General features: G+C 39.2%; 1 protein-coding gene across 1 annotated transcript in view; it reads left to right on the top strand.

Moving 5' to 3' along the window:
* The window catches only part of LOC134534588 (tumor protein p53-inducible nuclear protein 2), a 46,900-nt gene that overhangs the window by 13,282 nt on the left and 17,044 nt on the right, over positions 1 to 16,574 (top strand). Inside the window, exons 3-4 of the mRNA XM_063373105.1 lie at positions 6,427 to 6,478; positions 10,209 to 10,368. Coding sequence (XP_063229175.1) covers positions 6,427 to 6,478; positions 10,209 to 10,368 — 212 coding nt within the window. The remainder of the gene's footprint in view (positions 1 to 6,426; positions 6,479 to 10,208; positions 10,369 to 16,574) is intronic.

Genomic DNA, 16,574 nt, shown 5'->3' with positions numbered 1-16,574 from the left:
AATGGTTTACGAATAACTTTAAACTATTGGAGGTACTGGGACAACACAAAGCATAAATGTCAGGGTATGAATCCGAACTAAGTATTCCTGCTGAACACTATTTGTTGATTTCAAGTAAATGTTCAAATTTACAAATATATGTAGGTAAGTTTACCAAACTAATTACAGTGTGTGCACTTTTCTTCTCTAAAACTCAGCTATTAAAATGTTTTAATTGATTCGTCTAAATGGACCCCGGCTGCCCTGAGGTCCGAGGCTGGCCTGTAGATACACCGGTGGACCCGCGAGCCACGGCCGGGAAGCCACGCTGTGCCGGGGTGAGGGGTGACGGCCCTCCGCGGCCCCGACGTGACGTCAAGCGCTCGAGCCACGGTTTGACTCATCAGAACCCGGGCAAGCCGGGCAATCACCCCGCGCCCCACGCCGGCGTTTGCTGGTTTAGTGCTCTGTTGAAAATATGGACGTTAACGGGAAAAGGAAAATCAAATCTTTGTTACCTATCTTGTAACTTTAGTGGTGGTCAATACCTATATCATTTAATGATTTCGTGATTAAAAAAAATACGAATTCAATGATTTTATTGCCACCTATAATGACGTATAATTTGATCCTAAGCATTTATAAAACTAACCTTACGATAGTTTATCAGGAAAGGATATCAAAATATGTTAAAATAAACTAGCGAAACCATCTTTGAAATTCAAGTTGCAGATTGGGTTAATAATGTTGTTTGAAAGAGTATATTTTTCAAACGTTCTGCATACACACAAGTGACGTACTTTACATATTTTTTTGTTCTGCTGCCTCATTTTACCTTCTATCCGGATCGCTTATCATTGGGTTGTACGCATTTTGGTATTTCTTGTCCTTCGGGGCGTGTCAAGCTTACAATAACTAGGGCCACATATTTTTTGCGAAAGATTTCCAAACCAGCTGTGAGTGTCGTGATTGGCTGGGTTTATTTTAGTAACATGCCCACCGTCAGCACACCGATCATAGCCATCCGATGCTGAAGCAAACTCATCCTGAATGGCCCGGCCAAATAGGGCGCAGACGGCCGCCAATTAAAAGGGAACATTCGCTAGTGCAGGCATAGGTCTAGATAATTTCAGTTTAATGAGCGATCAGATATTTTTTCGCGGAAAAATACATGCCCCTACCAATGATCCTTTAAAAATACAAGTTAAACTCACGGTGGTATACATTCTAGCCTGTATCCCAACAATAACGCGAAAGTCTCATGTCTTTAGCCGTCGTTCACATCAGCTGGCTTTAACAGTTCTGTCAAACAGTGGTGGGACCATGTGCATAATATTAAAATCAGTGTGTCTCATAAGTAGGGGCATTTTTTTTTTGCGAAAAGATTTCGAGACTAGCTGGAAGTTAAAATACTGATGCATCGTCTGTGTTTCGTGATTGGGTGAGTTTCTTTCAGGACGCATGTCTACTGTTTTAACACCGATCACATTAATTCGAGTGGAAGCAAATGCGTCCTGATTGGTTCGGTCAAATAAAGAAACGGCTTCTCTCGCGGACGGTTGCCATTATAAGTAAATCATCATTAGCATGGGCATGCCTTATTGCAGTCTAATGAGCGTTCATATTTTTTTCGCGAAAAATGCCTGCCGCTATTCATAAATCTATGTTCACAATATGTAGGGGCAGGCCACTCAGGACGCGATTGCTTCCGCTCTGAAGTTCTGTGATTGGTGTTCTAACAGTAGGCATGTACCTGAAAGAAACTCACCCAATCATGAAACACAGAAGATGCTACCGTGTTTTAACTTACAGCTAATCTCTAAATCTTTTCGCAAGAAATGCATGACCCTAACAATAGGGCTATATATTCACTTAAATTGGTTTCACATTAGGTGTTTCTGCCGCTGCGGCAAATGTTCTTTCTTAGAGTGCACATTGCAGGTCTCTCAAGTATACACTAAGTACACATATGAAAATCGAATATGGGAATAACTGATGTAGAAGAAATCAGCGAGTAGAAACTGGCAACCACTCCGGTTCACCCGCATAGTGTGACCCCGGCCTTCCAGGTGATGGAAGGCCGCGCAGTAATATTTGGAGGTTATAACATTGAACGGCTTTATACCGATGGAACTGGAAAATCAATGTTTAGAGACCCGGAAATTTCGAAAATTCCTTTGGCGTCAGTCTAGAATTCAAAGCCTTGTGTTTGCTCTAATAACGTTCGCTTTTTCAGTGGCTGATTTCTTAGTGGGAACATTTTTGTTTTAATTAATAGGCACTACCTGATTCTCGCACTTCTATCCGAGCTGGGTATAGTTGGCTCACGACCGTAGAGGGGCGTGTTCAAATAATTGCTGTTTAATCATGAATAGGTAGGGACTGGAAAAATTCGTGGTTTCATTGACCTCTAGGATGAACTTCACAGTTCTACGTACACTCGGTTAAATGTCACCCACTCATTGGCTGCTGTCTTGTGAGACGTCCCAACGTAGTGGCCTGCGATTCGATACAGCTTTGGTTGAGTGTTTCTCATTGGTCCAGAGTCATTCAGGTGAGTTGTGAGCCAATAGCAGAGGCAGCACTGAGGTGTAAATATTTGAATCTCAGCCTATAGACAAATAAATCCGCGAATGTTTCCGGTCTCTAATCAATGACTAAGAAACACACTAGTTAATTGGAGAACCAGCCCACGTTTCAGTGTTTGCAAACAGAGGATGTTGACAGTTCTGTTGGTAATTTGTAGGCCAATTATGGCATTGTTTGCAGAAGACAAGAATCCGTCTATATCATATTTTTAGTCGGGATAGGATACGGTGACCCAATTCTGCACTCCTACGAAAAAAAAAAAAAAAAAAATGTTCCGGCACATTTTCGTAATGTTGCAGACACATTTCAGTAGATTAATTAATGTTATATTTATGACATTTATGTAAAAAAACATGTGGTGTACGGGTGTTTACAGCGTCTTGTCAGTAACTTCATTCTTATTTATTCTAAAAGTTTTTTTAAATTTATACTTCTTTAGACGCGTTATGAAAAAAAATATTCAGAGTTTAATTTTTACGATACGCGCGCACCTTGAAACTAAATTTTCACAGGACAAAAGAAAAGACTACATACCAAAAAAAAAAAGGTATAATATAAATAAAAATTATATATGGCTTTTAAATCTTATATTTGATATTGAATACTGGCCCATATAATTAAAAACTTTTTTTAACATTAGTGATAAAATATCACTACATAGTATAAAACAAAGTCGCTTCCCGCTGTCTGTCCCTATGTATGCTTAGAGCTTTAAAACTACGCAACGAATTTTGATGTGGTTTTTTTTAAATAGAGTGATTCAAGAGGAAGATTTATATGTATAATACATGCATAATATATTAGAGAAACACTGACAATTTTAGAGGTTTCTAATGTGATGTAAATAAACACATTTTTTTTTTCGTTTACATTGCAAACGCTGGCTGAACCCTACGAGATAGATCATTTTGTTGATAATTGTTGATTATCTTTTGTTTTTAGTCGAACGAATAGTAAGTAAAATATTTTTTACTAGCTGCAATACCCGGCGTTGCCCGGGTTGAATAAAGGGTGAAGGGGACCTTTTTCGAAATCAGATGCAGTTAGTAATTGTCTTCTTATTTTGAATGTCAAGTGTGAAAATTAATTTATATCACTTTCAAAAAAGCTGAAAAATAAAAGATTACTAATAATGAAAAGATTCCATTATCTAGCTAATGCTCGGCCTGCATTGCAATGCCTCATTCAGCTTTGTTTTGTAATATGTTTGAAGTAGTTCCACATATACAAATCATATATCCATCTCTCTATATATATTTATCTCTATCTACATCTATATACATCTATGTATCTCTCTATCTCTATTTATCTCTTTATATCTACATATATACTTCCCACTATCTCTATATCTTCTATATATAAGTCTATATAGCTCTATACATCTATAGGTATATCTCTTTATCTAGCCCATTTCATTCTCTATACCTCGCTCTCTCTCAACTTATCTATCCGTCTATATATATATATATCACTCTATCTCTGTCTCTCTTTTATATTTAAATAAATTGTGTCATGCGTGCGCACTTATACAACAATACAACAAAAACAGACGAAGTGCCGTTATATAAAATTAAATAAACACATTTTTTGACACGATTCGTGCTCCAACTATTGAAAAATAGTTATACCGTCTCAGTAACCTTCATGGGCATGCGCATAACAAATCACCAAAATTTCATCGCAATCGGATGAATGGTATAGGAACGTATACGGCACAAACAAACGAAAATTAAAGACATGACAAACGCATCAAACGATGGTGCGTTTAAAATGCAAGGCAACTCTATCTATTGACGAAGTTAAGAACAAAACTGTTAATAGCGCCTTTATTTTGCTAGCCGCTGCGAGTTCCACTAAGCGAACTGGTCTCACCAAGGAGAAAAATATTAATTTGCCAGACCTTATTATGTGTATGATCGTGTGTCAGACATAGAGATATGACACTCACTATTTGTATGTCTATGACCTATGATTTTTTCTGTTATAAAATGAAATTATCACTTTTTCACTCCATTAGGGATGAAATTTCATATTAATATAGGGTATATGTGTTAATCCAAGTTATAAGCTAGCTGTAGGCCAAATTTCATTCAAATCCATTCAGTAGTTTTTACGTGAAAGAGTAACAAACATCCATCCATCCATACTTACAAACTTTCGCGTTTATAATATTAGTAGGATTTAATCATCGAAAATCGTAGTTTAAGGTATTTAAGTTCAAAAAAGAACAGAATAGAATAGGTATCTTGTTATTGATATTTGTTGGTTATCTTTTGTTTTTAGTCGAACGAATAGTAAGTAAAATATTTTTTACTGCAGCACATACTAATCATAATGGCAATTTGTTCATAATCATACGTATAGTTTTAAGGTGTTAGTTCAAACAAGAACTGAGTAAATTTTGTACAGAAATTATAAAGTCATGTCTGGATTTACCGTTCCAATTCAAACGCCTACAATTTCCGATAAAGATATATTTTGCAATGACCATTAATAAATCTTAGGGTCAAACTTTAAACGTTGCAGGCTTAGATTTGAGCGTTGAGTGTTTTTCACATAGCTCTTTTAAGAGTAACCTCTAAAGAAAACATGTTTGTATTGTCTAATGACAAAAAAGCTGTGAACGTTGTATATAAAGACATTCTGTAATATATTTAGTACCAGCATTGCACCCGTGCGAAGCCGGGGTGGGTCGCTAGTGTGTTTATAAATTTTTCAAGTGTATTTTCCATTTTATTTATTTAAATGAGGTTGTGTTCCTGTACATATATTTTTTTGCATTATAAACTATGCTATTATTATTTAATAAATAATTAAAATTAATAAATTAAAATAAATATTCAGCTTTTTTATTGATTTTCATTGTTAGTTAAAATTTATCTTAATTATTTTACTAAATTAAATAATTAATTTTATCCACATGTTATATTAATATCTCTTGTATATGTACTGAGAATTTAATTAAATTTGTTTTAATTTGATTGAATTTTACTTTACCAATTGTATTTATAATATCACTTAAGTTTTTTTATTATTTAATTCCGATTAATTATTTGCATGTTAAATTAAAGTACATAAGGTGCAGATATTTGTATTTTATTACAAATGTAGCGGATTTATGTTAGATAGGTACACGCTGGTCCACACCGCTGACGGGTGATTTGCAGCGCACTTATTCGTCATCTTTTCAGTTACGTAATTCTTATTTATTTTAATATATATGTATATCTACCTCAGGGCCGGTGCAAGGTAAATTGGCGCCCTAGGCGAAAAACCTTAATGCCTCCCCCCCCCCTTCCCCCTGACCTACCCAAAAAAAATTTTCCTTTCCTCAAAATACATCACGTAAGCCTAAGATTTTGTCAACAATCAAATGTAAACAGGCTTGTTTTTTTTTTTTACTTTTTTACTTATTACAAATCATAAACAGGTCACCGTGGACTTTAAATAATTACTTATATCAATATAAACATTCCAAACTGTTACGAAAAAATCCATTTTCATCTAGTTTCAATAATCGTTAAACATGTTATATCAGCTGTTGTGTGTCGTGCTGCGCCTCCCCCAGCTACTTGGCGCCCTAGGCGGTTGCCTAGTTCGCCTATATGGACGCGCCGGCCCTGTCTACCTATATAACGTTAGTGCAGTTATTACAAAACCGGGAAGGATGCTGGATCCGCGCCAGTGACGATGTAAACAAACACGAGGCGCCCAAGCCCAGTCCACGGACTGTGGTTCGGCCTTGGAGCGCTCGTCCAGGCAATTAAACAGTGGCTGTTGCTGGAAATGAACGTGGGTGACGTTGAATGAGCAAGGGGTGGGTGGGGTATGTTGCGCGGGTGGGGGGGGGGGGAGGAGAACCAGCGGCGATTCCCATCTGCGCGTGGCGGCGGACCGAGACGCGCAGCAGGTAACACGGCGCAGCCCTGACACACAAAGCTCTCCCCCTCCCCCACAGAGGCGACCCCGTGCACTGGCTTACACCACGACACCCGTGGTGTTGGTCAACGCCTCTAGCCTCGGTCACATTGGGCGAGAGTTGACTGGCCACTCGCCCGTCGCAGACAAACTCGCCCGTTGTAATCGCTCCTTCTCCGGCCAGGGACGACACAGGAGGGGGACAAACGTGGCTTGTGTCCCGGGCGCCGCATTTTGGGGAGAGGGGGGTTGGGACTAAACTGGCGAAGCAATTTCGACAGCTAGAAAACTGCTGTGTACCACAACGCCGAAATACAATAACGCCGAAAAATGTTGCTGCGGAGAGGGAGGGGGGGGGGGGGGAACAGAAGCAAAATGAAAAACATCTGAATGAATTTGTGTGTGTTTCTTAAATGTAGCTTAACGCCGAAATACCACAACCTAACCTAACCTAACCTAGGCTAGCCTAACCTAACCTAACCTAACCTAACCTTTGTGGCAGTCCTGCAATTACATTTTTCGGCGTTAATGTATTTCGGTGTTGTGGTAATTCGGCGTTGTGGTACACAGCAGTTTTCTAGCTGTAGGCGTTGTAGTCACTTATGGTTTTCTGTTTTATTGTACGTTCGGCGTTGTGGTGCGTCCCCATATTTAGTTTGATGTCGTAGTGGAAGGCAGACTAACTCAATTATTTGTATTGAAAGATACATACATGTATATAGTAAAATATTTTTAAAAACTGGTATTTTTGGCATACTATACAATTTATGATTTATTTAAAATTAAATGATTTCCAAAAATATTTGGAATATTGGCATTGACATGGGGTGGTGATATAAAGTACTTATTGCCGGGAAAGGTTTTGGTTTTGTTAGTTTGAAGAAACAAAAAAAAAAAGGGGGGGGGGGGGGGGCGCCAAAATGTGTTTTGGCCCGGGATGGAGACTAGTATAGTTATGTCACTGGCTCCGGCCAAGTGAAATTCAGGACAGATCTCTTTCCTTGCAGCTCATTAGGCAATTAATACATTTCCATTGGTTATTTGAGTCTTGATAGTTGAAGTAACAAACAAAAATAAAAACATTAGCACAAGTTTACTCTGTTTTAGTACTCGACCCTCATTCAGCTCAAAAATGTATTTAAGGGGGTAACATAGGGGCATGTGTGCAATACTTCCCAAAAAAAGAAAAATTCTTGTTTGTTATACAAAATATAACAAGTAGAATAGGTATTGTTACAATTTTACATACTAAAGTGCTTTAATTTTCATTATGTACACTCATCTGACATTTTAGTACCTAGCTATTTTCTAAGGATTTCTAAGCACATAATTAATTATTAGATTACATAAATTGTAATTTAATTATTTTTGGATTTCAAAGATACCTAACACAGTATTGGATTTTTCTAGTTCATATTATCTGACTTCAACAGCAATGTTTTATAAATGTAATCATACAACACAAATTATGGATTTCCAGAAGAAAACAAAATTTACTAACTGTCTATGATGAAGTAATTTTAGGAAGTCAAGGAAAACAAAAATCAGAATGGCAGACTGGAATTCAAACCCAGATCCTATCTTGAATTTTATTACAGTGATTTACCACTGCACATACATAAACAATATTGCAGAGTTTGCATTTAAAAATTACTAAGCCGTTAATTTATGACAAACATTGTTCATAAAATTTTGGCAGTGATACTAAATCATTAGTAATGAAAATTACAAAACAATTTCTTCATTATTATATATGATTTTTTTTTATTTTGAATTTTTACTCACGTAAATAATCTTAAAATTTCCATTGAAAGGCGGAAGAGCACGAGAAGACAGAAAACATGATAGAGTCGTACAAAATGTAGGATTGTAGGGATGACTGTAACTCAAAATTAGAACTATGAATTAATCTTATCAATATGTTGACCTACCTTAGAAAGCAATATTGTGTGACGAGAGAAAAACAACGTTAATGACAGGCGAGTACATGCAATTTTTGATGTGTAAACATCTTAACTCTCAGTATACAGCATTTGGTAGGAGTAATTTATTGAATGGAATGGAAGTTAATTAGAATGGGCATGTGTAAACACAGTGTTGCTTTAGTCTCAGAAATTCAGAAATGATAGCGGACCCGCGTGATTCATTCAAATACATGAATTTGCTTGTTACCAAGGTTAGATGTTCACACATCACTGGCGAGTGCTGAAAGACTAGCTCACATGTTTTTATTTACGCTGAAAACGTATTCGGTACGATACAAACTATTTAAGTGTAGTTCAGATTACACATGTATTTTAAACTAATGGCACTAATTTTAGTGATTTAACCAGAAATTGTTTTCAGCTGTTTGTAGTGTATTCATTAGTATATTTCAAGGTAATTTTGCATAAATTTTACTACCAGTTATAATTATTATTCATATAAAAAAGCTTCACTGTTGATAATGCTTTAATGTTTCCAACAATATTTATTTAACTCTGAATCTTTACGCCCCCCAATATATTCTTTATGTCAGGCGCGGTTCCAGAGATGAGAGGTATGCGGTGAGGTGCTCCTCACAAGCCCAAATTTTTAATTTTTTATTTATTTTGGAGGGTATACTTAAGTTCATTTAAATTCATGTGTTTTTTTTTTCTTAAAAAGTTGTGTGAAACTATTAAGGTTCATTATACAAAGTCCCATTTCTGATTTATTTAATGTCATGTTTTACAACTGCATCCTTTATTTTACAAATGCCCCTCCCGAGAAGTCTGCCCGGAGCAGTGATAGACTGTACCCTTTTCAAAGTCCAGATTTCAGTTTTGAAATGAAACCACAGACACACATGAATAATTTTTTCAATTTATTACAATTTCTTAGTGTCATTCTTCTGTAGAGTAACTTATTAATACATACGTGTGATATGCAATGAATAAACAAAAAAAAATTTTAATAGCTTTCACAAAATAATATAAATTTTAAATATAGAAAGAATTATCATGAATCAATAAATAGCATATAGAAATACAAATCATATATATATTTTTGTTTTCCAATATTTCTGTGAGAAAATCAATGCTTTATTAGTGTGTCTGCTGACAGCTTATTCTGCATATGGGAAGAAGATTAATACACGACATCTTATCTGATAATTAGAGATAATAATTTATGGTTTTATTTTTAGTCAAATTTGGTTTTTAAAACAGAAAATTTTTATGTTATTGTTTTATTTTATAAATAATGTTTTGTAATACAAACTCCATGAAAATAGTGTATTTGTATACTACATTTTTACGATAAAAAAATAGTGAATTGATCTTTAAAAAAAAAAGATACATGCAGAACAATAAAAATTAATTGGTGAGTATTTGTGGTTTAAAAGTGATTCAATCAGAAATGCACAATAAAACAAATTAAATTAATTTTTCTAATATATGCATTTTGGTACAATTTTTTTTACAGAATTCCTTGAATTTCAAACATTAAAATATTACTTTTTTTGTGATTTGAATTAAGTTTTGGTAAAATGCTGCTTGATTCTATAATATATCTTGCATTTCAGAGCTATTAGGTGTATTAACTTGCATTTCGGTGTCATGAGGTGTATTGACATGATTTTCGGTGTTATTTAGGTTTTATCGTAATTCACCGTATAATTTGTCCCTTTGTTAAGGCAGGCCATGTGATACGGCGTAGAACACTTGCAGTGAATGGGCGGGGGCTGTGCCGTGTGCTTGCAGACCAACATGTTCGTGACCTTGGCCAGCTACCTGCGGGGAGGCCTGCCCAGCGCAGCGGCAGACTCGGAGCAGGAGGTCGTCCCCGGAGCAGTGACTGCGCAAGTCAGGCTCACTGCCGTCGAGGCGGACGACGACTGGGTGCTGGTGGACAAGTCCACAGGTGCCTGCCTTTCTTCCCTTCCGACATCATTGGGTTGTTGCGTAGTCCTGTCGTAATTGTTTTGATCTAAATTCTGTCTCATGAAGCAGGGACGTAACTAGAGGAGGGCAGATGGGGCTTGTGCCCCGAACGCTGTATCTGGGTGGGCGCTAAACTGGCAGAGTAATTTTCACTGTAGATATTTACTTGAATATCATAGTCTTAAATCACAAAACAAATGTTGGATGGCAGATTAATTGAATTATTTTTATTGAAAGATACATTATGTATATCATCAAATATTTAAAAACCGGTATTTTTCTCGTACTATCGAGCTTGCAATATATTTCAAAAAACTAAATTATTGCAAATAAATTTATTTATTTCACCTTCAGAGTTGAATCAACAGTATTTGGAATAGTGGAATTAATATGTGGTGGCAATATTAGGTGTTGTCGGAAAAGGTTTTGTATTGGTTGGTTTAAAAAAAATGAAAAGGGGTAGGGGGGCAAGATGAGTTCTTGTCCCGGGTGGAAACTAGTCTAGTTACACCCCTGTCATGGAGTATGCTTCAAGCCATCTGCTATTTGTTAAAGTTAGACAAGCATTCTAAATTAACACTTTTTTCTCAACTAATTACATTGTGTTCTCTCACTAGAAGTTTATTTTCCATGTGACCACAACTGGATAAGGCATGCAATTTAATTTTTACAGTCATATTTGAAAATATTTATTTAAAATTTTGAAATAGGTAGGTACCTATTCAAATAAAAAAAAATGGGTGTGTGTACTTATGTATAAGTACTTACATAGTATGATAAAAAAACTAACTTTAATTTTGCAAGCAAATAATTAATAAAATAATCAAATGACTAAATGACTGGAGTGATTATAAATATGGTTGGTAAAAAAGTATGAATTCAATCAAACTAAAAGATTTAAATAAATACTACCTATGTGTTTAATATTAATATAAACACATTAATGCAACTAATTTACTTTAGTAAAATAATAAAGATAAATTTTAATGAATAATGAAAATCAAAAAAATATGCTGCATGTTTATTTTAATTTATAAATTCTAATTATTTATGAAATAATAATTATACATATAATTATACAAATACATTATACATACAGGAACATAACCTCACAAACACACCCATGAAAACAGCCAGAATACTATGTATTAAATCTTCCACAGAGACTCCCTGCCTCCGAAATGGAAGCTTACAAGCAACCTGACATTGGCTGAATCCGAATACTGGCCTAATGGATCCCTTAGCTAAGGGACTAAATCGTAGTGGATGTGGCCATCTTTGTGTTGAATCCGAATTATCACAAGGGATGCCGATGCTGTTAATTTTACACTTTGTGACGGCGAGTTTTAACTTCTATTGCATAGTAGCAGAGGTTCCATCTTGTACTAATCTTAGTATCACTGCGCATGCGCAACTATAGGGTGTACAAGAGCACAGTTAACACAATAAACACACACTGTACCATAAACAAGTACATTAAATATTTCACACCCCCTCTCAATTTCAAGTCCTCAGCAAGATTCACCAATAAATTTAGTCTTCTGTTGTCATTACTCATTTGCTATGACTCAAATACTTAAAGTAATCATAACTTTAAATTGTATACATAAGTTTGCTAAAGATAAAAAAAATTATATATGTAATTGTTATGTCCCTCAACACATATTTAGGTTGCAGTCCTCACTCCCGTATACAATCACCATGAACAACGACCGACACGCTGGCCGCCATCATTACAACTGGCCTCTATTTACACTGCAGGCCTACCAACCTAACTACCCCACATTTCCTACATAACACTTCCCCACTTAAGATTTCTACACATAGTCTTGCAGCTTCCCCGGTACCATCCTCGCCCTGGTGGATCTCCTGGGCGGTTGTGCACGTATCAGCTCCATCTTCAGTCCCTCCCATGGCTCTGGCCCATGGTCACGATGATGTGCAAACCCTCTGAAAGGGCTGCTGCTGTGGTCCGGTGTTGATGCTCCCACTGGTGATGTCCCCGGCAGCTGTTGCTGTTTACCCTTCCGCTCCTTCCAATTCTCTGCCGGTTGCTCCTGTACGGTCAATGGTACCTGTGCCGGCTCCATCGGAATAGGGTGCCGCTGTATGGTCGCTGGGACCTGCGTTGGCTCTGTCAGAGCCATCCCGTCAGTCGGCATGAGCTGACGCAGGCTGGTACTGCCACGATTGGTCGCAGCACAGCCATCAGTACATATAACTGACACCGCCTGGCTTGATGGATGTGCCACTTTGTTGCTCAGCAATTGGTCCACGTGACGTCTACACCTGTTGCCGTTCTTATCTTGGGTTGTGTATGTCACGGGCCCTTGTTTGGATACAATGGTTCCTGGTATCCACTTACGAGTCCCTCTATAGTCACGAAGAAGCACCTGCTGCCCAACTAAAAAAAACCTGCCCCTGTGGTGGTTTGTGACCTCTTGGGTTTCCTCGCCTTGAAAACTTGGTTTAGGGCGTATCTGGTCCAGCACCGTTCTTAATGGTCTCCCCATTAGGAGTTCTGCCGGTGTCTTATGAGATTCTTCCAGTGGTGTTGTGCGCAACGCCAACAACATTCGAGCGACTCGTGTGTGCCAGTCTCCCGCTCCCATTTTCCGCAGTTTATACTTCACCGTCTGCACCATGCGCTCCGCTTGACCGTTTGTGGCTGGATGGAATGGTGGTGTGCGCATTAGTACAACTCCATTCTTCGTTAGGAATTCTTCCATCTCTCGAGACACGAAAGCTGTCCCGTTGTCTGAGACCAGGTACCGGGGAATCCCATGGCAACTGAAGATCTCTCGTAGTGTCTGGATAACTGCACCTGATGACATGTTATGCATTGCCTTCACTTCTGGCCATTTTGAGTGCGCATCCACCACAATGAGGAAAACCTTCCCCTGGAAAGGACCCAGGAAATCCATGTGTAGCCTAACCCATGGCTCACTCTCCGGTGCCCATTTCACCTCCTTCACTTTGGGCGGGTTGGCTCGCTGCTGCTGGCAGATTGCGCACTGACCTACCATTTGCTCGATGTCCCTGTCCATTCCGGGCCACCACATATAGCTCCGGGCAACCATCTTAGACTTGACAATTCCGTCATGTGCTGCATGAAGGACCATCAACAGTTCCCTGCGACGCCCCTCTGGAATAACCACCCTATTGCCCCACAAGAGACAGCCCTTGTGAAGGGATAACGCCTCTCTCCTGTTCCAATATGGCCGCAACTCCTCAGAGTCTGCCTTCCTGCCCTGCCAACCTTGGCTTGTGTGCTGCTTTACTTGACGGAGGACAGGGTCCCTGTCGGTCAACTGCGCCAGTGTCTCAGCATCGATTGGTGGCTCTGGCATGGCTTCAAGCATGAGCACATCACCAACAGTTGGTACCTGTATGTTTCCAGTGGCCATGGGTAGCCGGCTGAGGGCATCGGCATGCGGTATCTTGTTTCCCGGCAAATACACTATCTGGAAGTCGAACATCGAGAGCCATAAGCTCCATCGTAAGAGGCGTGGTGACAGAATATCTGGTGTTTGCCGCTTGGGGTCCAGCAGTCGTAACAGGGGTTTGTGATCTGTCACGATAGTAAAATGCCGGGCTGTCACATACTGTCGAAATTTGGTCACACCAAACATCACAGCCAGTGCCTCTTTATCGAGCTGGGAGTAGTTCCTCTCATGCCGGGTCAGAGTGCGCGATCCAAAGGCCAAGGGCACGTCAATTTCCATAGGAAGTCTCTGACCATTCAGCCACACATCTAAAACAATTGGTGGTTCACTCTTACAATTGCTCGCCGACGTCTGAAATACCTTGTAAACTGCTCCATCCTCTTCATCACTGTCTGGTTGGTTTGCAAGGTTGTAGGTGCCGGCAGTGTCACTGGCACTCTTACTAGGCCTGCCCATCTCCTTTCGGTCTCGGGACCCCCCATTCACTCCTGTATTACCTTTCCTCCTCTTGGTGATACACGCCCTTTCCAGGTGCCCTCTTTTAGCACAAAAATTGCACACTATCTGGGTGTGTCGGCATTGGGTTGGGCTGTGGTCTCCATTGCACCTCCAACACGCGCGCCTGTCAGCTGCAAGTTGTTGGTCCACCTGGACTTGACTCCGCTTCTGGTCGTTCTTAACCACCTTTTTGTCGTACCTGATGCGTCCCACTTTCAGCACTGCCCCAGCGTCTGTGCCCTGCTGCACCTGTAGATCGTGGACATTGCGGCCTGTGGCTTCAGCCGCTGTGGCCAACTCAACCGCTTCCTTAAATGTTAAGTTGTCTTTTGTCAAAAGTGTGTGTTGCACCTTTGTGTCCCGCGCACCACACACCACCCGATCCCGCAACATACGATCCAAATCCGCAAAATTGCAGTGTATGCTGAGCCGTCGTAAGTCCGCCACGAATTCCGCCACCGATTCACCTTCGCGCTGGTTCCTATTATGGAATTTGAACAATTCCACGATCTCACTCGGTTTGGGTTCACAGTGTTGCGTGAGGACCGCCAAAATATCTGGAAATGCCACCTCGGATGTTGACTTTGGGGCCACTAATGAGGTCACAAGGTTATAAAGCTCTGCCCCACAAATGGTGAAAAATATCGCCCGTTTTTCATCACTGTCTTTTATTTTGTTCGCCACAAAGTAGTATTCCAATCGTTCCGAATATGTGTGCCACGTGTCACGCCCTGGAACAAATTCACCGAACGCGGGAAACATCGCCATCGCGGTAGTTGTTTACGTTTCCCACACGCACGCCAGGGAAAGAATAATTTTTCTCGTCGCCACTGTTATGTCCCTCAACACATATTTAGGTTGCAGTCCTCACTCCCGTATACAATCACCATGAACAACGACCGACACGCTGGCCGCCATCATTACAACTGGCCTCTATTTACACTGCAGGCCTACCAACCTAACTACCCCACATTTCCTACATAACAGTAATCACAGTTTTTTTTATGTATATTAAAAAAAAATTCTCTTATTAAACTAAACCAAGATACTGTCGGCACTGTATGAATTTTTGCTTTCCCATTGGTTTAGTGAAGAAGTCTGCTATATTCTACCAGATTCCACATACTCAATATTTATCATTTGTCTGGCTACTATATCTTTAAGAAAATGATACTTTATGTCAATGTGTTTAGATCGTCGTGTGTTTTCATAGTTGCTTGACATGTGAATTTCACCCTGATTGTCTACTAACAATGAGCCCTGCACTTGCACTCTTGTGTCTTCAACAAACTCTGATAGGAGACCTTTCATAAAAAGAAGTTCAGTTGCTGCCATGCTACATGATGTATACTCTGCTTCTGCGGTACTTAGAGCTACAACTTGTTGTTTTCTTGAGCACCAAGAAACTGGGTTGCCACAATGTAATGTTACCATGCCACTGACACTCTTCCTATCCACCTTGTCTCCTGCCCAGTCTGCATCTGTGTAGGTAGTTATTTTTGTGAATTCATCAGTATTTCTCTCGTACACTAATTTCTTGTCCCTTGTTGCCTTCAAATACCGGAGTACTCTTTTTGCAGAGGTCCAGAGGGTTCTGTTTGGCTTATCTAGATATCTGCTAAGGAAAGATGTAGCAAAAACTATATCCGGTCTTGAAGTCTGCGATAGATAAATCAATCTGCCTACAAGTTCCCTATATGGCACATCTATTATAGGCTCTGACTCATCTACATCTATCCTATCTTCCATTGGAGTGTTGCATCGTTTACAATCTTGAAGATTGAATTTAGCCAACATCTTATCAATGAGTTCACCTTGGCTGATTTCTATCTTATCTGTGGATATTTCTATGTCAGTTCCAAGGAAATGCTGTACACTACCCATATCTTTGGTGTTGAATTCCTTTTTCAGTTTCTGAGCAACCTCTTCCATTTTGCATTTCTCTCCAAATAACAGGATATCATCAACCCATATCACAAGCCAAACACCTTCACCCACATACAGGCATACATCGTACTTTGATCTTCTTAGACCGATGTCTTCAGCAAACTCATTGAATCTTTGATTCCAGCACCTAGGTGATTCTCTGAGACCATATAACGGTCGTTGAAGCTTCAGTACTGGTTCTCCTTTCACTCCTTCAGGTCTGTGTATGTATATATCCTTATCAAGGGTCCCATTGAGAAAAGCTGTGGGAACATCCATTTGTTTTGTGTCCCACTGTTTTTGCAGTGCACATGAC

The sequence above is a fragment of the Bacillus rossius genome, chromosome 1 (assembly GCF_032445375.1).
Source record: "Bacillus rossius redtenbacheri isolate Brsri chromosome 1, Brsri_v3, whole genome shotgun sequence".
Classification (NCBI taxonomy): domain Eukaryota; kingdom Metazoa; phylum Arthropoda; class Insecta; order Phasmatodea; family Bacillidae; genus Bacillus; species Bacillus rossius.
This window is presented reverse-complemented; position numbering and strand designations above follow the sequence as displayed.